The sequence below is a fragment of the Mus pahari genome, chromosome 8, assembly GCF_900095145.1.
Source record: "Mus pahari chromosome 8, PAHARI_EIJ_v1.1, whole genome shotgun sequence".
In the NCBI taxonomy this organism is placed as follows: Eukaryota; Metazoa; Chordata; class Mammalia; order Rodentia; family Muridae; genus Mus; species Mus pahari.
The window spans coordinates 53,697,933-53,724,000 of NC_034597.1; the positions used below are offsets into that span (position 1 = coordinate 53,697,933).

At 35.6% G+C, this 26,068-nt stretch overlaps 1 protein-coding gene across 3 annotated transcripts in view; it reads right to left on the minus strand.

Annotated features, from left to right (window-relative positions):
- Ints6 (integrator complex subunit 6) overlaps nucleotides 1-26,068 on the minus strand; it is an 84,729-nt gene that overhangs the window by 14,416 nt on the left and 44,245 nt on the right. Inside the window, exons 5-18 of one of the 3 annotated variants that reach the window (XM_029541985.1) lie at nucleotides 23,097-23,280; nucleotides 20,981-21,106; nucleotides 20,379-20,536; nucleotides 15,906-16,058; nucleotides 15,344-15,476; nucleotides 14,098-14,192; nucleotides 12,374-12,484; nucleotides 11,290-11,502; nucleotides 9,786-9,912; nucleotides 9,016-9,158; nucleotides 7,461-7,692; nucleotides 3,250-3,612; nucleotides 2,364-2,457; nucleotides 178-320 (exon numbers count right to left, since the gene is read on the minus strand). In XM_029541985.1, the coding sequence (XP_029397845.1) occupies nucleotides 227-320; nucleotides 2,364-2,457; nucleotides 3,250-3,612; nucleotides 7,461-7,692; nucleotides 9,016-9,158; nucleotides 9,786-9,912; nucleotides 11,290-11,502; nucleotides 12,374-12,484; nucleotides 14,098-14,192; nucleotides 15,344-15,476; nucleotides 15,906-16,058; nucleotides 20,379-20,536; nucleotides 20,981-21,106; nucleotides 23,097-23,280 (2,226 nt within the window). In that variant the 3' untranslated portion in view covers nucleotides 178-226. Of the gene's footprint in view, nucleotides 1-25; nucleotides 321-2,363; nucleotides 2,458-3,249; nucleotides 3,613-7,460; nucleotides 7,693-9,015; nucleotides 9,159-9,785; nucleotides 9,913-11,289; nucleotides 11,503-12,373; nucleotides 12,485-14,097; nucleotides 14,193-15,343; nucleotides 15,477-15,905; nucleotides 16,059-20,378; nucleotides 20,537-20,980; nucleotides 21,107-23,096; nucleotides 23,281-26,068 lie in introns of those variants that run through there. The other 2 variants (XM_021203422.2, XM_029541984.1) reach the window with 2 other exon arrangements.

Genomic DNA, 26,068 nt, shown 5'->3' on the forward strand with positions numbered 1-26,068 from the left:
AAAAAAAAAAAAAGAAAGAAAAAAATGTCGTGCTACTTTTCACTTTACAAGAGAAAGCTAAAATGAAAAGGGCACTGTAAAGTGATGGAAAGGAACTGTAGAATGATTTTAGTATCTCAAATAGCCAACAATGCATGTCAAAGAATGAATACAAGATTACAACAGTCTTGTATTTACTTTGTATTTGGAGAAGACAATGAAATAAGTGGCCGCATTCTATTTTCTTTTAATTGCTATTAATATGGTTGATCTGATTGGCTCTTCGATGAATTTCATCCAAGAAGTTCTCCAGTTGTTCTATTAGCATCCGTTTCTTAAACCTGTGTAAGAAAAATAAGAGCATTCTTAATTACCTACTAAAGAACAGTATACACTAGCAGTTTCACAGAGAAAAACTGGCTTTGGGAAAGAGTTGTTTGTTTTAAAGTAGAATGAAAAAAAAAACACCAAAGTAGGTAGGGGAAGGCTGGAAGAGGAACTGTGGTAGGAGACCAGAGGGGGGCAATGTCTGGATCATAAATAAAAAAGATAATTAAAAAAAAAAAAACAAAAACCAACACCTAAAGTCTGTTGGCAACTACGTAAACATGAGCTGAGCAAGGACAGTCCTAATAGACACGGCTAACGTGGATGGACACTCAGGAGGTCTCAGCTCCAACAAAGAACTAATGGATGACCAAGGAGTGCTGAGAGCAGGACAAAGAGTCTTCTTCCAGTTTCAGGTCTGCCCTGAAAACATAACGTTATGTTTTCAGGTAACATTATATAGGCACATAAATCCTTGAGAAATTATGTATGTTTTCCCTGGTAAATTATTATATTCTTTTAAAATTCTTGATTAATTTCTCCATTGCTTTTTGGTGGTGTTATAAATATGCTATGTTATGCTTATGTTTTCAGGTAACATTATACAGACCAAACAGATGACAGTTATGCAATATAAACGCATACACACAATGTACTATATATGTAACAATAGTTAGTAGGCTATGGATTTGAAAGAGCAAGGGTGGGATATTTGAGAGGTTCTGAAGAGAAAAGGGAAAAGGGAAATGATGCCATGATATTATAGTCTCAAAAAAGGAACATTTTTTTTTTTTTTTAAAATCTGTTAGGGATTAACAAAATAACTCAGAAGATAAGGGGGCCATAATAGCCAACCTTGACCAACTCTGATGTCCTCCTAACTCATAGGAAGTAGAGACTGACTTCTGAAGTTGTTCTGACCTCCACATGTGTGTACACAGACTTGTACAAATCTAATGAAAAATGTCTAAGTTACTGTTCAAACAACAACTGAATTACAGTTTTTCTTAGAACTCATCTTGTCTTAGGAACAAGGGAAGAATGGTTATTCTTCCTACCACCAAAAATGAAAAAGATACTACTAATATACACAAGGATTCTAAATATAAAAGTTGAATTGCAAAACAGTTACTGTAGTATCATCTAGTCCTTTTTGAAAATTGAAGATCCTACAAAATGAAAATAAAATTGATAGTAGCATTTAAAAAAAAAAAATGTGTTCTACTATAATTTGAAGACCAGGACATCAAGTATCATAAAGTATCTATAACAGGATATATAGCACAAAGTGTTTACCAGTAACAAATATAGGTAGGCTAAAATATTATACAAAATCATAAATATCGCTTATGCTCTTTAGAATATTTCTGGACATTTTATTCCTACTACTTTCTTACTTGTAAAATGATGCAAATTCTATAGCAAAGGTGGCAGAAAGGCAGGTGCAAGGAACACGACTAGATCCAAGCTGCGTCAGCATGTGGGCACATGCCTGTAATTGCAGCATTTGGAAGACTACGGCAGAAGAAACCTAAGATGGAGGCTAGCCTGGCTATGTGGGAAGATGCTATCTCAAAAGTTTTAGTGAACAACACTAAAAGTTCAAGGCATGCTTTGAACTAAACAAAAGACAGAATAGACTTTTCATTAAAAGTAGAATAACTTAAGTATTTCAACTTATATGAAAACACATAGCCTTATCTTTAGCATTCTAAGTAGACCATGCCCAAGCTGAAGTAGGCACATCATCCTTGAGAAATTATGGACAGTTTTCCCTGGTAAATTATTATATTCTTTTAAAATTCTTGATTAATTTCTCCATTGCTTTTTGGTGTTGTTGTAAATCTTTAACTTCTTTTACCTTTCTACATTGCTATTTTGAGTGATTAGAAATGCGTGCAACTTTTTTTTTTTCCTCTTTTAAGCTAATTCACATTTCAATTAATCAAATCCATGCACATGCATAAACCCAACTGCCTAACAAATGCAATTTAAATATCATACATGCAAACCAAAAACCATTTCATTATTGTTTAGAAACAAACAAGTTTCTTTACCTGGATGCTTCCTTAATGACATTTTGTAAAAATATGAGCCTTGTCTGTAAACTGCCTTGCACATGCTTCAGTAAAGTGAAGATTCTTTCATATTCTTTAAAAAAAAAAAAAGAAGGAAATCAATTAACTGCCTTTATACTCAGATAAAAAATTTTACATAAAAATATACCACTCTTCAAAGCTTTTACAGACCACTGTTAACATTATGTGCATGAAAGTATGTATCACCAAAAATAAAACCTTCCAAGAGCATTTTGTGTGTGTGTGTGCTCAAGGCCCTTCCACTTTCTTATTATACCACCACAGCAGTGTCAGTTATGTTCTGAATGGATGCCAATATTATGCACACTTCTTGTACCAAGAGAGTTCTCTTGCATTCAGGTGATGGCCTTATGACTTTGGTTTGGAGCCTAAGCACATGATCCAGGTTACTATCATAATTCATTCATAGTGACAGTAAAGAGGAACTTTGCAAACACACGAGACAGTGTTGAGAATTGAATTTGGGCTATACAGGTGCTCTACCTCTTAGATACACTGTCGACCCAACACCAAGCCATGTAGTATTATCCACTCTATCTGTTTGGGTTAGCTGTTGTAAAATTTCAACTCCTAGTTAGAAGTCAAGAGTCTGTGCCCCTGTCACGGCAGGTACATGTACTGCATCTCTATAGATAAAACTTTCTGCTATCTACTACCCATACTGGAACACCTTGAGTACCAAGATTATTTAGTGTTTTCCAGCTGAATCTGAAATTAAACCCTAAAGAATTCAGATATTACTTCATGGGTAATCTAGAATAATATGTATGCTTTTACTGATTGACTTGGTTTTGCCTAATTGAAAACAAAGAAATTAGTAAGTTTTGTCTCTAATTATACATACTTCTTCCTGGCTTTCGGATCTCTTTCATTATTTGTGCTTTTAGTTCAGTGTTGACCTCTTCATGGCTTCTACAATGCATCAATTTCTTTCCTTTGTTGAGTGAAGATGCTGGTATATTCTCTTCGGCACTTTGTTCTTTATTTCTTGGCTCCTCATGATTTTCTAAAAACCCACCAACAGTAAGGTCATTGTTTCCTAAATGTTCATGACCAAGGGCCTCTGTATGATTGGTTGATGGTTCCAAAAGATTAGGGGGAGATGTTAAAAATTCAGTATCCATAGCATTTGGTGTCATGTCTGATGAAAGTTGGTCAGCAACATGATTTTCAACCACATCGTCTACTATTGAATCATTAGTGGCTTCTGAAATGAAACCAAAGAAATGGAACAAAAAGTGAGATCTGGTATTAAAGTACAGAATAAAAATGCTAAAGTAACACAATTACTACAAATAACTAAAGACGTATTTAAAATAGAAATAATTTTAGCAAAGTAATTAAACAAGTTTTTAGTATATACACAACTAAAATTGTCATTTTTGGCTTAAGAGTCCTACCTACTTCATCTTAAGCCTACTTATCTTTATAAACCTGTTATTCTTTAGAGAGAAAAGTAAACACTGAATGGTGTTTATTGCTCAAGATTCTGCAAATAAGGCACATTACATTTCAGAGCACAATCCTTTCAGTTCCTAGCAAAGTAATCTGGCACCCACTTCAGCTCATTAGACCAGCAGACTCAAAAGTTTACTAGCTTGCCAATAAATATAAGATTCTTAGACATGACCCCTAAGTTTGATTGTTCACCAGCCTCCAGAGCACCAGCTAAACCCTTCTGTTCTATAACTCAATGTAAAGACCTGGTTTCTACTCCTTCCATCTCCCTCCCTCATACTTTCTGAATTCTACCCCATGGTTTGAAAACACTTCTTCACTGATTATTCTCCACAACTGTTTCTCAGCCTTTGTCTAAGGTTAAGGCTGAAAATCACAGTAATTTCAACTTTAATGAAAACCACGCTCTCCTATTTAAAAAAATAAAACAAACAAACAAGCCACTTCTCTCCTTTTCAAACGTGGAGTAGAAATTGCTTTCTCATTGAGTGTAAAAAGTGAGATAGTCGCTGACTCTTCCACCTCTTAAATATAATTTTAAAATCTCTTGTATTTAATTCTTTAAAGAAAAAAGCAGTCAGGCAGTGGTGGCACATGCCTTTAACTTCAGCACTTGGGAAGCAGAGGCAGGCAGGTTTGAGTTCGAGGCCAGCCTGGTAGTTCCAGGACAGCCAGGGCTACACAGAGAAACTCTGTCTCAGAAAACCAAAAAAAGCTCTTAAGCTCTCACCTTTCTTACTCTCATCTCTAGCTCTCCTTTTCCCCCCCTCTCCACGTGGCCATGGCCGGCCTCTCTCTTTCTACCTTCTCTCTTCCTTTCTGCTTTTCAACAATAAAACTCTAAAACCATTTAAAAAAAAAAAAAAAAAAGGCAAAAAATCCTGCACTTTTGAACAATTCTCTTCATACTGGGTTCAGTGCACATCCTCTGGCACCTCGTCCACTGTACATTCTTAAGTCCCTCCTAACATTCTAGGAGGTTCTTACAAGGAATTAGCCTCAGGAGAGCCTCTCAAATGCTTCCTTTGTGGCCCAGTCCTGACTTGCATGATAACAAGCAGTTTAACAAGGACCCCAAGCACCCCTCTTGCATGCTCCAAATTTATTAAGTTCTGTAGCACCAATGTCTATGTGGAACATCATATACCAAACATCTGACCTCAAAGAACTTTCCATTCCCACTTCACCTTTCCCATCTAAAACAAACTCATAGCATCCTTTTGCAATATTCCAGCTCCTGCCTTTAAAAAGGTTGAACTTTCACACCAGCAACTCCTCCACTTTCTTCTTTGTGAGGCTTAATCCCATGCTAGGCCACTTTCATCAGTGTTCCAATGATCTCGTTCTAACACCCCACACTATGGTATCTATCAAGGAAACACCAGACTTAATGGCTGGTTTACACTGTCTGTTAGCTGCAGACAATTAACTGGAGTGATGACAATAGCTGGAAAAATAGGAGCCAGATCTACCAGGGTGGTCCCAATTACCACATAGGTTTGGATCTTCCACTGCTTAGCAAGCCTACTACATGCTTCCTCCCTTTCCCACAGACACTCCATATCCTTCATTCTCTTCCGAGTTCTAACTTTTCCAATCATCTTCTCTAGCTCAGCAGTATACTTACTTTCTATTTCTTAGAGAAGCAAAGTCCTGGGTGAGAACTCTTCTACTCCCTTATTTCTAATGAATTTGTACCCATACTCATTTTGTTCAACAGAAACAGTATTCTTTCATTAGCAAGCTGGGCCATTTTCTCTTGCCTTCTTGGTGGAGATAATAGCCTCTCTCATCTTTATTTTAACGTTTCTGAATACTAGGTCCATGATGCCAGCATTTAAACATTCTCAAGCAAAACCACCATTTTCATCTTGATGGATTACTCACTAGCCTCCCTGCCCTTTACAGCTTAACTCAAAACTGGGTTTTCATACAAGTCTATCTCCATCCTTTCTTTCTCAATTTTTTAAAAAAAGCTTTCTGTCCTTTACTTCACAACAATGTATTAGTGATAGTAAGACAGCCAAAGACCAAAAGATGTTTCTAACTTGTGTGGTCTGTATCTAAAGCTTTTCAAACCATCAACACACTATTAAGATAAACTCACACTTACTGCTTTTCCTAACTTGCCTACTGTTTCTCAAGACACAGGTCAAATCATTTGCATTTACTAATTAGGCCCTATTGTTGTACAACAGTTACAGTAGAACATCAACTATCCAGTCAGCATTCTCACCCTTCAGTTATTTTATACATTTTATTTTATTCTGGATCCAAGTGAGGTTGATGCAGCGTAACTGGTCTTTGACTCTATAAAACCTTTCTGCATCTCTCTTTTCATTATTTTTTTCAATGACAAAAACAACACAACAGATTTATTTTGGGGGGGGTGTCCTAGAGTTCCCTATGATCTTAATTTTCTGATTGTACCCCACTTTTGTAATTTAACCTCTTTTTCTGTCTCTTTTATTTCCCATGAAATTACTAGATCTAGGTTTGATCACACTGATATTCAATATAGAACCGGGGAGAACAGTCAAATATATTTAAGAGTACTGTATAATTCCATCAAATAGTAGATAATATTGGATTTCTTTCCATATGTTTAACATCCATATTTTTAAGATGTTATATAAGCCAATGAAGTTACTATGTATAATTAACAAAAACATTGACTTATTAAGTTTCCTATATTCCCATACGTAAAATGATACCACATACATAAAATGCTAACTAACCAGGTTACCACCTCTTTTGAAGCATTCAATGGTTTCTCACTGTCCCTGGAATAAAATCCAGAATCTTTATAAAAGGTCGAGACAACTCTCTTCTTTTTTTTTTTTTTTTTTTTTTTTTTTTGGTTTTTTCGAGACAGGGTTTCTCTGTATAGCCTTGGCTGTCCTGGAACTCACTCTGTAGACCAGGCTGGCCTCGAACTCAGAAATCCACCTGCCTCTGCCTCCCGAGTGCTGGGATTAAAGGTGTGCACCACCACGCCCAGCTGACAACTCTCTTCTTACTAAATATGCCCAATACCAATGCCATAATAGAATTCTTTCAGGTCTTAATATCTTTCTCTTTTTGTATTCTAAGCGTACTCTCTTTAGACTCTTTAGCACAGGGAAAGCTTTAATTCCCACTCATCCATAGACATTCTTCCTGTCAAATATTTCTAGAATACACTCTAACATTTAACACACTTGTAATTGATTAGATGATTTTCTCTCATTGCCTACTATGAGGTCAGAAGTGATTACAGCCTTGCTCACATCTGTAGCACAGTATAATAAACATTTAATAGTTGGGTTTAGCTGTTAAGTTTTACTGAACAGAAAAATGTTTATTTTAGCTGGTAGTGACAATATTCCTTCCATAACCATTATTGAAATACTTGAAGATTTGCTAATGTCATTTTAGAAGATGGGAAAGTATGAATTTATAAAATGTTCACCAAAAAGACATCCAAACTACTACATACCAATTCACAATAAATACTCACTGGACTCTGCTGAACAATCTTTTTGTTTCTATTATAAAAATCTCTTCCCTTAGGAACCCCAAAATAGCAAGTAGTATTTGAAAGCCCCAAAGTGCTACCTTTATGCAGAGGAAGGGGTTTAATAAGACCTGGCTGTGCTTGCGTCATGGGTGCAGGTGGTCCTTTCCCTCCGATATGACTGTTCACAGCAGGGCTCTGCCTTCGGCCTCTCAAGAGTGGAGAGGCACACCGGCGTCTTTTTGGGATCCCTTGCATGCTTGGCTCTCCAGGCCGCTTGTGTTTATTCTGAGGTCCAGCCACAAACTCATCTGCTTCATCTATCATCATACCCTATTAACAGATAGAAAATGTTGGATTTACATATAAGTTTTACATTTTAATGGGCACCATATATTTTAATTGATGAATAACAACACATTTATGGTATGCAATGTGACAGCTTGATCTATGCATACTGTGTAGAAAGGGTTAAACAAGGATGGGCAAGGAAGAATAGCAGGTGCTTTGGGTGACCTGAGTTCAAAGCCTAGATCACAAGAAAGGTAGGAGAGAACCAGAAAACTGACTCCACAAAAATTTGCCCTCTGATTTTCCAAATGTGTGCCATGGCATAAGTGCGCATGCACACATATACACACAATACATATATTAAAAAAAAAAAAAGATTTAATTATGGGCTTAGAAGCTAAGAGCACTTCCTGCTCTTTATCCAGATTCTGTTTCCAGCACCCACATGAAAGTTAACAAACATTTATAAATGCAGTTGCAGGTGACCTAGAACACTCCTCTAGCCACCAAAGCTCCTCTACATATGTGGGGAATACCTCACGGGCATGTGTAAATTTTTAAAATTTACACATGTAAATTTTAAAAAACAAAAATCTTTTAAAAAAAAAAGATTCGATGTAATTAACATGGCTAATACATACCAACTTTGATGAGGTAAGAATGTTGGAAATATGTTTAGCATACTTTTAGCAACTTTTAAATATATAACAAATTACTATTAACTAGGATAACAATGTTGTCAGGAACTCACGAAAAATCATCCCTGAAGCTGGGACTTAGTAACCCTTTAGTCCTAATCTTTCCCTTCTTCATCCTTCTCATACTAAAAAAGAAAATACCATTTTTTTAAATTTCCATGCAGATTGTCTATGTGTGTTGGGGGTGGAGGGGTACATTTGTCAGTGTGGATATAGGCATGCCATACTGTACATGTGGAAATAAGAGGACAAGCTCAGGTGAAAGTCTTCACCTTCTACCTCATCTAAGACAGGGTCTCTTATTCGCCACTGTGCATGCTAGATTAGCTGGCCCATTAGCTTCTGGGAGTCAACTGTCTAAGTGCCAAGTTGCCAGAGGAGTGCAGGAATTACAGATGAGTGCTACCGTGTGTGGCTTTCTCTATGGACGCTGGGGATTTGCACTCAGTTTCTCATGCTTGCATGGCAAGCACTTAACCCACACTAAGCCATCTCCCAAGCCCCTATACCCAACTTTTAAGTAGTACAACTAACCTCAATTCTTTAATTGATAAAATACTTAATATTAATACTTTAATGAGATATTCTCCCCCCCCCCCCGCAAATAACTTAAGCTAAATTGACACAGCTATCCAACAAATTATATCATAGAACATTTCAGAGTTACCTTTTTATCCAGTTTAAAGGGATTGCCAAATGTATGCAACCTTCGAGGCTGATCAGGATCAAGTTCTCTCAATGGAGAAGGTACTTGCTTGAGGTATTCCTGGTAATTCCCCATTTGTGCTATAGGTACACTATGCACTTGATCTTTTCAGAGAGAATATATCAAACAAAAGTTATCATCACTAATAATTACTCTAGCTATCCCAATATGAATACCAACCCCATTTTACTACATACTGGAAGTTAGTATAGAGCACGTATAAAATGTTACAGCTTTTAATTCTTCAAATGTAAAATTTAAAGTACTAATTTTATCTTCTAGGCAAAATAAAGTAGAATTTGTAGAAAATAGAGTGAACCTAGCACATGAATAAACACATGTAATGGTGAGAAGGCTTTAGTCATAGCTAGAGTTCATGATGTGAATTACAACAGGGGCCATAGATACAAGGAAGTAGCAGAATATGCCATGAAATGGTCACCCAGAGTCAAACTATCAGATGCTAACACAGCCCAAGAAAATGACTGTAGGAGTCCAGGTGCCTGAAGAAGTAAGAATAAACTAGTAAGAGGAGTTGTGGTTAACAGTGACAGGAAGGAGGAGTGTAGAAAATAAGTGATGAATCACCCTTTTAAATATTTTATTTTTAATTATGTGAATGTATATCTGAGTGTTTCTTTTACATCACTTGCTTGAATCAACAATGAGAATACTACAAGACTGTACAAGGTTGTTTTAAAAACAGAAATATTTAAAAATCATACTCTAACCTTCATCCTGGCCTTTAAGAAATTTGCGGGTGCTCTTTAAAAGGTTAGATCTCATTCTTGTTAAATGATCCAGAAGATTCCGTCTTGGTATATCATAAGCATTTCTAAAGGTCTGAGGCTTCAAATCCTACACAAACATATTCAAGGATAAAATATTTCTAAAAAGAATTTAAAATCTCTTTAGCCTGAAGCATAGGCCCAAAAATGAAATATAAACTAACTAAGCCAACTAGCAGCTTTGAAAGAGCAAAAGAAAACAAAGACACATGCTACAGTATTAACTACAACATTGCAAGGCTAAAAGAGAGATTTTATGGCAAGCTCAACAAAATAAACCAAACTTTAAGTTTTAAGATCTTTTAGTATGTTCTGGGTAAAGGAAGCAAATCAGTTAACGAAAGCCTTTCTTTAACCACTGGAAGAGTTTGACTACCACTCTGCTCTTTGAGCATGTGGGCCTGAAGAGCAAGCATGTGAGTTTACAGTTGGCTGACATCATCACACGTAGCTTAGAGTACTTTCATGGTCTGGATGCCAATTATCTTGATTCCAGTCTTCTATCACAAGTTCTGGGCTTCTCTGACCTGTACCTTTCCTACTTTGGTTTTCTTTTCTTCTTCTTTAAAATATATATAGTATTGAGAGTGAAACCAGGGACTCTCAGATGTTAGGCAATCATTCTACCATTCAACTACATCTCAAGTTATACCAGTTCACTGAAGAGAAGATATTTAATTTTAAATTTACCAATTTTTTGGGTCTGTGTTCTTTTTGGATTTATGTTATACTACAAAAATCTTCATTAGCTTTCAACACTATGAAGATGTTTTCTTTTTTTCTTCTGTATGCTTAAGGTTTAATTGTTATGATTATTATAACATCAAATATGAGGTAATTATGTTGCATAAGAATATCCACTATTGTAGCTACTTTTAAGAGGCTTTTTGCCATTTTAATTATCGTGGCACCTCTGTTAAATGTGTGTGAGAACCTGCCCTATTCCATTCTACCTCTCCTCTGAATTTAACCACACACAATCACTTTGCCGTAATTACAGCAGTTTTTCAGTTCTAAATTATGCATCTGCAATTGTCCAAACTTTATTCCTTTTCCAAAACTGGTTCAGCTATTCCAGACTCTTAATATTTCCATAAGTGTTATAATCAGCTCGGTTATTCTATTGTCTACAGAAAGGTTGCTGAAAAGAAAATAATTTTAATAATGAGTTATAAAGCATGTTAAGGTCTTAAGTGCAAGTAAATTCTAATATCAGCTCTGTAACTTGAAGGAATCTTTAAGCCATTGTTTTCACTATCAATCAACTCATTCATTTACATACTATATACAATTTATGTTTTAATTCAAAGGTTCGGTGGTAATATAATAAGTATCATTCTACAGCCATATAGAAATGGGCCTTTTGAAGCCTGGACAAACTGTTAGTTGATATAAACTGTAACTTGCTCTATGACAGACTACAACACAATGTTAAACTGACTGTTACCTTATTTAGTAAAGCGACCTGGAACCCAGTGTACTCCTTCATATTAAGGTCTAGCAACCTGTGAGGGACATCCTCCGAAATACCCTGCAGCACTTGAAAACCTTTCCTATGCGCCATTGACAACCCATGTGACCGGCTTCGGACTTTAATCCCAGTTTCCTGTACTACTTTTTTGCCTACGGATCCGATGACTCTATCAGATTCAATTTTGGCCTAAAGTAAAAAGAAACAAAAATTGTCTCAATACAATCTACAAGTTTATAAATCAGATGCTAGTGACTATACTCTTCCATAAATTATAAATTGAATTTAAAAAAAATCAAGTAATCAGAGTTTACATTAGTTTTAGGTAAACCAAACATACCTTAATAACAATAGTTTATCAATTAAAATAATTACAACTCAAAACTTTTACAGCAGGACAAACATTCCTTCAAGTTATTTCATTAATTAATACCTGTCATACATAAACTATAAAGTATGTCTCATAAAAGAAAACATCCCCAATTCAGAAGCAACAGGAAATGAGACAACAAACCGCTTGAAGACATGATTAGCAGAGAACTATACACACAGATGTGGCAAGCCTGATGTACACTTTAGCCATATTTTGATTCCTTCTAAATTGCAGAGAAGTATCTAAAGTACTAAAAAACTTAAAAAGACATTCACAATTTGGATGGAAGTAAACTGCCAATTGCTTGATATTCACCGTATCTTAATAGAACTTATAGCCGGAATGATAAAAACTCCATGGTTTTACAAACAGTTCCAAAGAAGCTTCCAGGTTTGAAAGAAAAGATCTTGTTTGCAGTCTGTCAGATAGGATAGTAGCACACTTGTAATCCCAGCTACTCAAGACTGAGGCAGGAGGTCTGCCAAATTCAAGTCTGATGTGAGTTAACTTGCCTCAAAATGAAAGGGTTGGTTAGTGATATTAACTGCCTACCACATGAGAAACCCTGGGTTTGACCTGAGTACCTCAGTAATAACGAGTCATCAAGAACTAGATAGCTCTTAGACTATTAAAAATGTTAGCTAGCAGTCAAATCCTTAAATGTTCACTTCCAGTTTCTGACATTACCTGCTGACTCAATTTTTTGAGGTATGAAATGACACTATAACTCAGTCCATACTCCATACTATCTGCTATCAGATTAGGTGCGCCCATCATTCTAACAGCTTTCTTCAGGGGCTAGAGAAAAAGAAACAACATTTAATATCAAATTTTTAGAAAATGCCATATATAGTAACTTTTAAAAGCTTTTCACCTCAACTTGCATTCTTTGCCTTAAAAGGAACACAGAACAACAATACAGTAGTATTATTTATATTTTAGTAATCAGTGCCATGAAAAGCAACTTAAGGTAGTTAATATGAATTAGAAGAGTAATAATCCGGTGCATTAAGAATGAAGTCCAGAAATGCTCAATACCATAGGGAGATACTCATTTGGAAGATAGAAGACACACTGTGTGGGCCAGTCTGAGTGTTACATTGGGTGAGGGGGCTGGACACACAATCTGAGCTAGTGATACAACTTGTCCTGAGTTAGCTCTTATTTTCAGAAGGAGGAAAGGACATCTATCTTTAACAAGTTGTTATGGAATTACACGAGTTAGTACATAGAAAGCAAACCGGGTAGTGGAGGCACACGCCTTTATTCCCAGCACTTGGGAAGCAGAGACAGGCGTATTTCTGAGTTCGAGGCCAGCCTAGTCTACAGAGTGAGTTCCAGGACAGCCAGGGCAATACAGAGAAACCCTGCCTTGGAAAACCTAAATAAATAAATAAACAAACAAACATGGAACGCATATAGTAAGCATTCAATAGATTTTGATCCACACTATTATCATTAACTGAGCTTTTTATGTATCATCAGCTCTTATATAGTTTTTTTATTTGTTTGTTTGTTTGTTTTTAAAGTCTTAGAAGCTTGTGAAATTGCTCATGAAATTTACAAGGCTCAGAAGCTCAGGGATCTTAGCCAACTGGGAAAGCTCAGACAAACTCATGTACCTTAAGATCCCCTGGTCCCCTCCCCAATAACATAGCAAGCTATGAATTGAATGAAACAAGTTATGAATGAGAGTGCAGGGACAACACAGGAGAACAAGCAGAGTAAAAAGTTTAAAACATATATATAACAGTAAAAAAATCTTCAGGAGTAAGGATGGACTAACTCAGAATCACTTTATATAATATCACCAACAGACACAAAGACAGAAAATAACTCAATGGCATGGAAAGTGCATAAGCTTTGCTGAATCCCAGAATCAAAACCCAGAGCTCACATTTATGTAATACTCATGAAGCTCTCACTAAGTCTTAAAGGTTGCTAAAGAGAACTGAGATAACAAGCTCCTTCCTTCTTACTCTCTCTAACACAATTTTCAAAGAAACTTTAACTTTTACAACCATAAAAATCAAGCTATTAATCTTCTAATGATACAGGGAGCACTTATAAAGATTAGTTCTAGTCAGAGGTATAAAATTCTTGCATCAAAAGTAGAAACTAGAACTAGAAATGATCACTTACTTTCATTTCTTGACTTTAACTTTGAGGCAGAAACAGGTCAATTTTACCTCACAGAGAGACCTTAAGTATTAAACACCATTAATACACACATCATGCTTATGACAGTACCTGGCTTTGGCGACACAATATTCATATATTCTCACAACTATTATCCTACAAACCACTAAAATCTATAATTACACTCATATGTTATCTGTACATTCAATTTTCATGTTATTTATAGGGACGAGCAAAAGGTTCAAGATCTATTTTAACAATATTATTCTTACCCCAAGATAGTAGGGAGGCATTGTCTTCAAATAACTTTCAAATGACTGTCTCCATTTCAGAGTTGGTTTTGCTTTGTGCACTTTGAACAAGTCATCTACAACAGTCAACAATACAGTAGCATCACTCATTGTTCTACCTCTAGTTAAAGTTCCTCTTTCAAGTCTACTTTGTTACTTAACACCAGAAAATCTTAGCAAAATTAAGAGTAGTAAACTTAGCTCTAGCAGTTTTTGTTTGTAACTCGATTTTAAAGGTAAAAGGCTGTCAATTATGGTCTAAAAAATACATGGTTAATGAAGCAGAATCAGAAAATCTTATGTCCTACTAGAAGTATGTACAACATACAATAGTTCCTACATTAACTACTAATATCTTCACTGGGTTGTAGAAGCAATGTTTGTCAGTACTGCTCAAAAATGATAACCAGCTTGAACCTAAAAACAGGTGCTAGGCTTTCTTATGTTTTAAATATTTTCCAGGATTGGGGACATAGCTCAGATGATAAAAGTGTTTACTGTTGTGAACATGAGGACCAGAGTTGAATTACTGGTAACAACGAAAAAAAATAGGTATGGTGATACATGCCTGTAATCCCAGAGCAGAAGAGGTGAACAGACCTCCAAGGCTTATGGCCAGCTAGCAGAAAGCCCCAGGTCCTAGAAGAGATTGATGGCGTGGCCAGCTATGGCTAAGTAGGCAAAGGTACTTGTTGTCAAGCCTGACAACCTGAGCCTAAATTCAATCTCTGGATTCCCACACAGTAGAAGGCAAGAACAACTCTCACAAGTGATGCTTTAACCACCAAACATGCACCACGGCACATATGAGCACATGATCACATAAACACATGCTCTCACATAAATTTAAACAACTGGACAACCACTGAGTGAATAGCTTCTTAAAAACAATGCCTGGGAGTGAGCTGTTGCTTCTACATGTACATACTCACACAAAATTGTTTTTCAAATGAAGAGTTAGATAAATTCTTAGAATATGAATTCAGGTTTTTTATGAAGAGAACATCTTTTATGCATTAAACAGAAAGTCTACCCCAGAAAGTACCACTGAGTAAGGAATCTTACTTGTACAAAGTTAGAATATTTAATTTTAAAATTTAAATATAGTAGTACCTCTATTTGTAAAATATAAGGATTTTACAGTAGGTTTAGCATTCTCATTAATTTTTAGAGATAAGATAGGTCTATTTCTTAGCTTTCTATAAGAGCACATGCAAGAATGACTTACCTAAGAGAGGAAGGAGGACTGGGTAATTGTAAGGCATCACAAATAAGTTGACACAGGTCAATGCTGTACTAGCTTTCAAGTAACCAAAGGGATGGCCAAGTTCATTATACTTTGCACTATTACTCACATATACCTGTAGAAAAGGAAGGTTAAAACTCATGTTCAATAAACCTGCAATGAATGATATGCAAAACAGATTCAGTTTCACTTGTGTGTATATGCACATGTATGTACATGCTGGTGTGTGTGGAAGCCAGAAGTTGACACTGAGTATCTTCCTTAATTGTTCTCTGTTTTGTTTTGTTGACACAGTCTCTTTCTGAACCTAGAGTTCACCATTTCCCAATGAATCCCAGGGTCCTCCTATATCCTTCCCAACATAGAGATAGGCTGTTGTAGCTGGCTTTTTACACAGGTGCTAGGTATCCAAAATTTGTATTATCAGGTTTGTGTGCTCTTACAGCAAACACACTACTGACTAACCCATCTCTCTAGTCCCCAGTTTAGCTCTGTCAGAAACATCTCACCGAAATGTTTTCTTCACTACAGTTTTTCAGCTTACCTGCCAACATGTTTGAGGAGATTTCCTTTCTAGAATAAACTGAGTCAGTGGTGAAGGTTCCAACTCGTATTTGTCAAAAGGCAATTTGTCAATAACCATTGGCTCACAGTCTGTACAGGAAAACTTCACTACAGGATGAGATGTACGAGGTGGCTAGAGGGGAAAATCTTATTACTATTTACGCAAAATACCAGAAATCAATACATTTTTAAGTATCTTTCTCTTATCAAAGCTTAATACCTCAGTCTTTTTAGTAAGTTTGGTTTCCTAGAAATACCATTAAGCTGGAAAAACAAACGTTTATGTAATATTACCAACAAAGAGAAACATCAAAATCCATAAAATGAAAATCTAAAATCAAATATATCATTAGTTAAATGCAAATTTTAGAATAAAAAGCACTCAAGTAGTTTAGAATTAAAAGTAATTTTTATTTTCATATCTAAGAAAGAAATGTACAAAAGTCCACTAGACCTCATTTGTGGCAATTATAGAGTAGTAACTTCCAAGCTAATCACAGTCCTTTATTAATTTCTGCACAGGCAATATTCAGACACTATTTACAAACTGTGGATATAAAGACGTAAATAATCAATGTATGCCTAATAAAAGACATAAACTTTATAAGTTAGCTTTTTCTCTATTTCCCAATAGATTCCTCTAGCTTATTTCACTGGTATATTCCTAAGGTACCTAACACTTTATTTTGAAGATTCCTGTCCTAGAGCCATAAAAACACAACACTTTACGGATCAAAACTATCTCATTTCTCTCATGTCTACAGCTGCCTACTGGACATAATCTGACTCTTACCCAGCCTTCACGTCCATTGTATCTAATTTGTCTCCAATCCTCAAGTTCTCTTCTAAAGACCTCACCATCTTAACTGTCAAAGACTTCCATGAAACCACAGTGCAACTCGAAGGCCCTTACTAGAGTACACGATGGCACACATGCTCAGTACTGGCTGCTGCCGCTTTCTTTCTGACAATATTAAATCCCCAATTTCAGCAACTAATCTATCTTTCTTACCATTTTAACTAAGATCTTTGCTGTTTTTCAAGTTAAGACTACACACAATTGCTTTTTAACTAGTATTCCTATTAGTTACTCTACTCCAATAATCATGTTGTCATTTCATGTGGTTCCCTACTTAAATGTATGCAGTTAAAGTTGGGCCAATCATAAGGCAGGGGGGGTTCACACCTTTAATTTCAAATAAAAGCTTCACTGCTTTGGTCTCTAAGGCATCCCTCACTCATGTACTAAAGACTCTATGTTCCAGCTATGCCACCCATGTGCGGTTGTACTAATAGGTCATCCATTATCTTTCCTGCCCCTGGGTCTTACTGACTACTTCATTATTTTCTCTTTTATAACTAAAAACTTTTAGAAAACGAGTGAGTTGCTAGGAACTAAACTCTGGGAGACTTTTCTAGTACACTTTACAAATATATATACTCAAAACATACACCAAGCAGTTAAGTCCTATTTCCTGACATTACCTGCACACTGCCTTCCATTACAGTTATCAAACTGTGCTCTACAACATGTTTGTCTGAGAATCTGGCCATAGACTGGTAATGTTCAAGATGGTAAATATATATATATATATATAAAATTTTTTTAAAGGCATTCATTTATGAGTACACTGTAGCTGTCTTCAGACACACAAGAAGAGAGCATCAGATCCGTTACAGATGGTTGTGAGCCACCATGTGGTTGCTGGGAATTGAACTCAGAACCTCTGGAAGAGTAGCCAGTGTTCTTAACCACTGAGCCATCTCTCCAGCCCAGTACGTATATTCTTGCCTAGCTGCATTTTGTTTAAATATATTTGGAGTATGGGGTGAGTGTGTGTGGGGGAGGGTGGTAAAAATATTTTACCCAAATATTTTAACTTTAAGTGAGGGTTTGAAATACTTTAATAGTTTGTTTACCATCTTCCAGGACAGTCTTAAATTTTCCTTTTTTTCCTTTTCTGGGAGGAAAATCTTCTATATATTTAGGTAAAGAAAATTCTTAAATATATTTCTATTTAAGTCTCCAAACAATTTTGGAAGACAAGAGCCATGATCAACAGGCTCACAGTTAATAGAAAAATCACTTTTTAACTTCAGGAGCTACTTAAATGAAAATTAGAATTTGTAGAAATGTCATTCCCCTAGATAGACCTGAATTAACAAATTTTAAACAGTTATATCCAGTACTATTTCTTATGATCATTCTCATCCATCATTTTAGGAAGAACATTTTGGTATCTCTTAAATGAATCATATTACCAGCTCTGCAGGTAGCTTACCTGCCCTTCCAACTTACCTTCTCCTAATGTGCACTAAGTTACTTTCCTAAAGTGGAAATTCCTTAAAACTGAATTCAAATGCACTCTGAACGGGAATAGGAACGGCTCACATTTCCTCAATTTTGCATTTAAAACTGCAAGCAATCTGGTATTTAAGAATCTAGTTCCGTTTATTTAACAGCAGTCTAGCTACATCTTCCATTCTCTAAATACACTTTATTCTTTTTTACTTCCGTATTTTTTCTCACTTTCCATGAAATACCATAGATACTGTTGGTATCAATGTCAATACAGTAGTATGAATAATCAACAAAGATACTTCATAAAAATATGGGAAGAACTAACAAAAGGAAAAAAAGAAATAAATACCACCAAAGAAATGGAAAGCTTGTTTATAAACACAAATAAAAAAATTACATACATTTAATCAGAAAAAAGAAAAAAAAGATTAAACAAGGTAATACAATGAAACTTTTAACTTTTACTTTCATGTGCTACTAAGGATGGAAAAAGACCTTATTAGTAGCCATAGACTTGAAGTTCATATCTCAAAACTTACCATGAAAATCAGACTTATGGTTTAAAAAAAAGTACAAGTGGCTTATTTTTACATGAATAGCTACTTGCTCAAAATCTCTGAAATAGAACCTACCTTTTAAAATATTTATTTACTTATTTAAGATTTATTTATTTTTATATATGAATACACTGTCACTGTTTTCAGATACCAGAAGGCGGCATCAGATCTCATTACAGATGGNTGTGAGCCACCATGTGGTTGCTGGGGATTTAAACTCAGGACCTTTGGAAGAGCAGTTAGTGCTCTTAACCACTGAGCCATTTCTCCAGCCCCTAGAACCTACCTTCTAAGAGTAATATTAATAATAAGTGTCATGCCCTAGACACTACAAAAACATTAATCAGAAAAAATATATTAAACAAGTCTGAACAGATATGATTTTGTTTAAATGTATTCTACTATAAAGAATACTGATAACGTGCCATGATCACTCAACAACCATCAATATTCATAAAAACAATTCATGTGAGTAAAATGAGAAAAATCCCCACAAGCTTAACTTCCAAGTTGCAATTCTATTAACAAATAAAGTTGTTCTAAAGTTGTACAAGTGAACATGAATTTCTAAGACTACAGCCTGAAAGACAATAGGCCAACTGTAGGCTGTTGGTCTGGTGCTGCTTGTTGCTCCAAGACAAGCAAAGCCTCCTGCATACCAGCTTTTGCTGTGTAAACCTTGCGCCCCCCCACCCCCCACCTCCAACTCCCCAAGGTATCCATGATTGGTTAATAAAGATGCCTACAGCCTGGGCTGGGCAGAAGGTCCCCAGGCTTGGGGTCTCAGTTAGGAGAAAGGACAAGAGAGAGTAGGAAGAAGGAAGAAGTTGCCATGGAGTAGGTGGATCATGAGTGCATGGCCATGAGGGCCAGCCTGTTGGAGCAGGAGTAGCCCAGGAGGAATACGGAAAGTGATATTTCAGGGTAACAGACAGGGAAGTAGACAAAAATAGCAGAGGGCTGATATTTATTGCTTTAAGGCTTATTATAAATATAAGGATTTTGTGTCTTTTATTTGGGAACTAAATGATTTAAGGTGGAGTAGAAACCCCCAAATAATAGTTACTGAAATACAAACTATCACAAGTATTCTATTCCTTCATTTAAATTTCAATTTGTACCCCAAAGACAAATATTCATGCCACATTACATTTAAAATTCAAATAAAGAAATCTTCCTGCATTTACAATTCAGTATCCAAATATAAGTAAAAGGTAACCTAGTATTAAATTCCAAGGGGAACAAGATACCTTTTATTCTGTTGCTTCATAAGACCATATGTAGAAGCAAATAATGGCTTATTGTGATAAGCATATTATATATTTATATAATTTCTTTAAAAATAATGGCTTATTATGATAAGCATATTATGTATTTATCTAATTTCTATAAATGAGCCACACCTTTAAATAACAATTGTACTTAATATCACTTCATGCTTCAAGCCAGCTTGTGCTACTCAGTTCAACAAAGCCTGAGCTGCAAAGCAGGACCTTCTCTCAAAGTCAAGGAGCTCCATAAAACAAAATCATCTAAATGGTTATTATCATCTAAATGGTTATTAGTAGCTGGTCATGGTTACTCTGGTACTTACTAGTGTTGGAGAATTCTGATCTGGCCAAAAAGACTCTGGAACAGGCCAATGGCCTATAGGAACCCCAGTTTTAGGATTTGGTCTGACATATATGAGCTTGTGACAGCTATGCCAAGGCTGAGATCCAAAAGGTCTTGATATATCTGGCTGCCCCTCTACTGCAAAGAGGTTAAGACAAAGAAAATACATTAGGGAGAGGGGAAACAAAATTAAAACACATCCATTATTACTCAACAATAAAAAAAAGCCTAATGCTTGTAGATTATGGGCTTTCCTGTTTCTTAAGTGGGAGAATGTCATGACTGCTTTGTTAGACAGACTGCAGTTCACTAGCTAGTAAAAATTTGCTCAATTTGAATATAATATTCCTATAACTTCCTCTTCTGTACCAATAGCAATTGTGTAACCATGACAACTGGCCTTGTTAATCTTTAAATTCTATTTTGAGCTAGGATCTCTATGTAGCCCCTGCCTGTCTTGCTGGCCTCAAGTTATCCTCCCAAATGCTTGGACCAATACATAAATAAACAACATACAAAGGGGTTGGGGGAGGTAATAATTCATAAATCAAACTCAGAATATCTATAAAGACAATCCAATACCTTCAGCAGGGGGAGGATCTGGTCCTGCCTTTTCAAAGTTTATTACCACCCCACTTTGTACTTTCTGCACCAAGGATTCCAGACACTGATTAAGCATTCTTGGAGAACATACAGAGTATGACCGGCCTGAGATAAAAAGAATGAACTAGTTAGTTGTAAAAAGTCAAACTCCCATAAGGACTACTATAATTTGTTTGTTTGTTTTTAATGACAATATTAATAGAAACTAAGTGGTTGGTATTTACCAATTTTAAAGAAGAATAAACAAAAATTATTATTTCTAACCAACAATCTCATTGTAGGTGAGTATACAATTTTCTTCTTCTAAGTATAGGTAAGGTAAACGGACCATAGAAACCCTGGATTGAGCAAATTATAAAGGAAAAATATCAAGTATCTATCCACCTTTATAAGGCACTACTGGTTGCCAATCTTTAACAGACATGATGCATACACACATCTAGCAGTAACTCCCCAAACTCTTAGACTTGCTTAACAAAATAAAAGATGATGAGTACAAGTGCAGAGGAGATAATAATTATTCAACTGGCCTCCTGGCAGTTGCCACAGATTGTTAATTATTTCCATTTATTTTAATATATATATGGTAGTAATAAGGTTCAGAGTGAGTATATTTTGGTAAGTTTCTTCTGAGGTAGTGACACTTGAATCAGGAACCTGGAAAATAGAATTAACCACAAGAAGCTCTGGAAAGAAAAAGGGTCAGAGAGAAAAAACATATGGATGCATGTGAAAGCACTGCTGTGAGCTTACATGTGGAAGACTGATAGATTTAGATAGAGACAGGCAGGGACCTAATATTGATTAAGTGTCTTCCAGGCCTTAATAAGTATGGTTTATTTGTCAACTATGGAAAGCCATTTTATAAGCCTTGAGATCAGACTTCTGTTTCTTATAGATCAGCTTTTCAATGAGACAGTATTGTACAGAGGAAAAGGGAAGCACCAGGACCAGTTAGAAACCATAGTACTTTACTGCATCTAGTCTGTCAGATTTGGAAATGGTACTCTGATGCACAGGAGAACCAGATGCTTCATTTGCCCTAGTCACTAATACACACCAGAAGGTACTTTGGAGATGAAAGCATATTAAAAGCATCCAACATACAGCCTACTCAAAACAAACAGGCATTTTATGAAAACTTGATTACAGATTTTTCTAGATTAAATAAATTTAACTTTGTCCCAACTCAAAGATTTTCTGACTCTTCACTGTTTCACCCAGGTGTTAGTGATGACCCTAGGTCTGTTATAGAGTGTGGTCTATCTAATGTGTGCATGCATGCATGCATGCATTATGTCTCTAAATAGCTGAAAATAAGCCAACCTCTTGACTTGAAGGTGTGCAATATTATACATACTTCATTCTCCTAGGTAAAATGACCCATTGTACAGATTTTTATGCTTTGGTAGAAATTATCAAACATTACAAGGGATGAAATTGGACCTAAACAATAATCATAGGAGGAACATTACATAGAATAAGACTCAGTTTGTAAAGTATAGAAAAAATTGCTACCAGGCATGGTGGTGCACGCCTTTAATCCCAGCACTTGGGAGGCAGAGGCAGGCAGATTTCTGAGTTCGAGGCCAGCCTGGTCTACAAAGTGAGTTCCAGGACAGCCATGGCTATACAGAGAAACCCTGTCTCAAAAAACCAAAAGAAAGAAAAAATTGCTTTTTCTTTTCAGATAATTTCAGATTAATGGTAATTTTTTTGTAAAATGATTTATTAATTCATTTTTTCTAATTTCTGTAAAAATCTTTGACAGCTTTATTTCATATTACCTCTGACTCCTCAGTATTAGGATTAAGGTGTATGTTACCATGCCAGCTAAATCACTAGTGATCTTTGTAGACAGGAAAGTTTGTCTAACAAAAATACCATCATTTGTTACATAGGTAAAAAAAAACTAACATTCATAAAATCCAACAGTATTTATCAAGACTGCATTCCAACATTAACAATGCAATTTTAAAACTACAGGAATGTCAATGTTGTTTGACAAATATAAACATGCAAATTGTGAAATGTTCATTTTAGCACATTCAGATAAACTGTTTTAAGCCTCAGTTACTTTTAGCAAAAAACTTACCTCCTGTCACTTCACACATTGGTGTGATAGCAGAATCATCCAAAGGCACACCTGTCAACTGTTCTGATTCTACTGACATGGTACCAGGCAACCGCAGTACTAAAGCAAATAGTCTCTGATCCCAACGAAAAGGTTCCTTGGTCAATTCACTTCCAGGCAACGGCGAATTAAGAGGTAAATGAAGCTGAAAGTAATGGGGAAAAATAAGTAAGTTTTTCACAAAGATTATTTTATGTATGGTATGTTTGGCCTATATGTATTGTCTGTATACCACATGTATACTGGTACCCATCGAAGCCTGGAAAGGCATCAGATCCTCTAGAACTGGAGTTACAGATGGGTGGTGGGAATCCAATCTCGATTCTCTGGAAGAATGAACTTTAATCTATGAGTCATTTCTCTAGCCACACATATTACTTTTTAAAGCAACTTTAAAAACACAAAAAAACCACACTCTCTTATCACATCCAAAAACAAATTTCACAAAAAAAAAAAAAAAAAAGTAACTAATAAAGGAAATAAGCCATATATTTTGTTAATCTCAGACAACTGTCCTACCAAGCTAACTCCAGGACAGCCAGAGCTATACAGAGAAACCCTAAAAACAAATTTACAAAAAAAAAAAAAAAAAAAAGCTTCAAATATATCTAATAGCACATGCTATTTTACTATAAAGATCTTAAGTTGAAAGATGAAATTTGAATTACTATAAATGGCTCGACAGTTACAAGCATAGACTACTCTAGCAAAAGACCCACCCTTCATATCAGGAGGTACTTTTTTTTTTTTTTTAAGTTTTTTCCAGACAGGGTTTCTCTGTGTAGCCCTGGCTGTCCTGAAACTCACTCTGTAGACCAGGCTTGCCTCGAACTCAGAAATCCACCTGCCTCTGCCTCCCGAGTGCTGGGATTAAAGGCGTGCGGCACCACGCCCGGCTTATCAGGGGTTACTTACAACAACTTCTAATCCTAGTCTCAGAGGATCCAACACCTCTGGCCTCTTTGGGCATATACTACTACACACACCACACTCCCATAAAAACAAAAGTAAATCTTAAGGAGGCTAGATTTGATTCCCAGCACCCCTATGGAAATTCACAACTATCTGTAAGTCAAGTTTCACGGATCCTTCTGACTTTCAAGGTCACTAGGCATGTACAAAGAACACAAGAGTTACATTCAGGCAAAAGAGCCATACAAACATTTTTAAAAAAAAAAAAATTTAAAAGAACAAATCTTAAGAAAAACAAAAACCTTAACTGATAATTATCCCTAGTATAGTCTTAAAGTAAAGTCTACTTGTACAAGTCTTTAAATAAGTACAATTTCATAAGAAGCACACTTCCTAGAATAGAAATTTTAAAAGTAAGGAATTGTTAAGTCAGTAAAGAAACTTGAGTTTTAAATCAAGGTAGATTTGACAAAAGACCCCAATTTAATTTCAGAAATCTTGGTGTTGAGATTTCACACATAGCATATAAATAAGTAAATAAACAAATTTACTTTTAAATGCACTCAAAGAGACTTGCTGAAGACAGTTTTTAATTGTTATTTTAGTGCTCTTAAAAGAGGCACAGAACCATCTTAAGCATTCAGAGGCTCTGCTGGAAACTCACATACACAACTCATCATGTAATAATAAATTCCTGCAGCAATGACAACATTAAACAATCGGTCTCTGGTTGCACAAAGTCTAAAATGTACTTCTAAATAAGAAAAAAAGACATGCTCTTGAGAATATTTTCAAGTATTTTAAACATGGTGATTTCAATTTTATAAAACTGTCCCTTTTTTATTCATGTTTTGCTGCATTTCTTATTTATTCCTTTCCCTTAGTATCATCAACATTTCATCTCCCAGGAGATAGGAATGTTTGAGTAAAGTGAGGAACAGAAATGGCTGGCAGGCAAGAACAGGTAAAAAACAAACAAACAAACAAACAAACTGAGAAGACTGCATTATTCAACCTAAAATAGCTAAAGTCCTAGTTAACATTAGTCACAAAGGGGAAGAACCTTCATGAGTTTGAGAATTAAAAACAACTGCAAATAAGTCAAGAAAAATGTGAAACTGATCATCATAAAAATATGCAATAGAAATGGATACATTCTAAAATTTAAAAATGAAAAAATACTCATGAAGAAATTAATGTGGTCTGCAACATGTAGCAAGAGGATCAAGTACATTAGTTACCAGATACTACAAATTGAAATATCAAGGAATGCTATTTTGTATCGATAAAACGAGCATAAATAGTATGAATACAAAGCAGTGAGAACACCCCACACTGCTGGGGAGTGGGATGTGGCCATCTGGAGGATAGGGATGTCATCTGGCAGTCTTAAAGATAAGCACAGAGCACAGAATACCACCACCTAGAGGCACTCTCCTCTTTACAAAAAGTTTAGACAAAGAGTTTTAGAATGTATAATCAGTATTTAGCATTCCTTGGACCCTAGGTCCAATTACCACAAACTCATACAATGAAATTATCTGAAACATGAAAATGGAAAACCCACCTATAGCTAATATACAAACTGGTCTATCATTCATTTATTCCACAGTTAAAAAGAGTAATCTAAATCTCAAAGATCGAACATGAAAAGATATCTAAAATAGTACCTTTTATAATATACTACAATGTAAAATAAACACATGAGTGTACAATTTGATTATTTTTTTAGAAATACCATGACCTAACTGATCTGAACGTGGCCACTTTTCTATGTTGGATGGCTGTACATGCAATTAAATGTATTCTTCAGTCAAAAACATAAAGGCAAAATGGAAATGAGTTGAACAGAACACCATTTCTATATAGGGATAAAACAAAAAAGTATCATTTCCTGTATGCCCAGCATATATATGTAGTGAAGGACAAAACTGACCAGAAAACTGGACAAGAGGTACAAAAATGACATTATGTAAGAGAATAATGACTACACACAGATCTGCAGAGTCTCTTCCATGTGC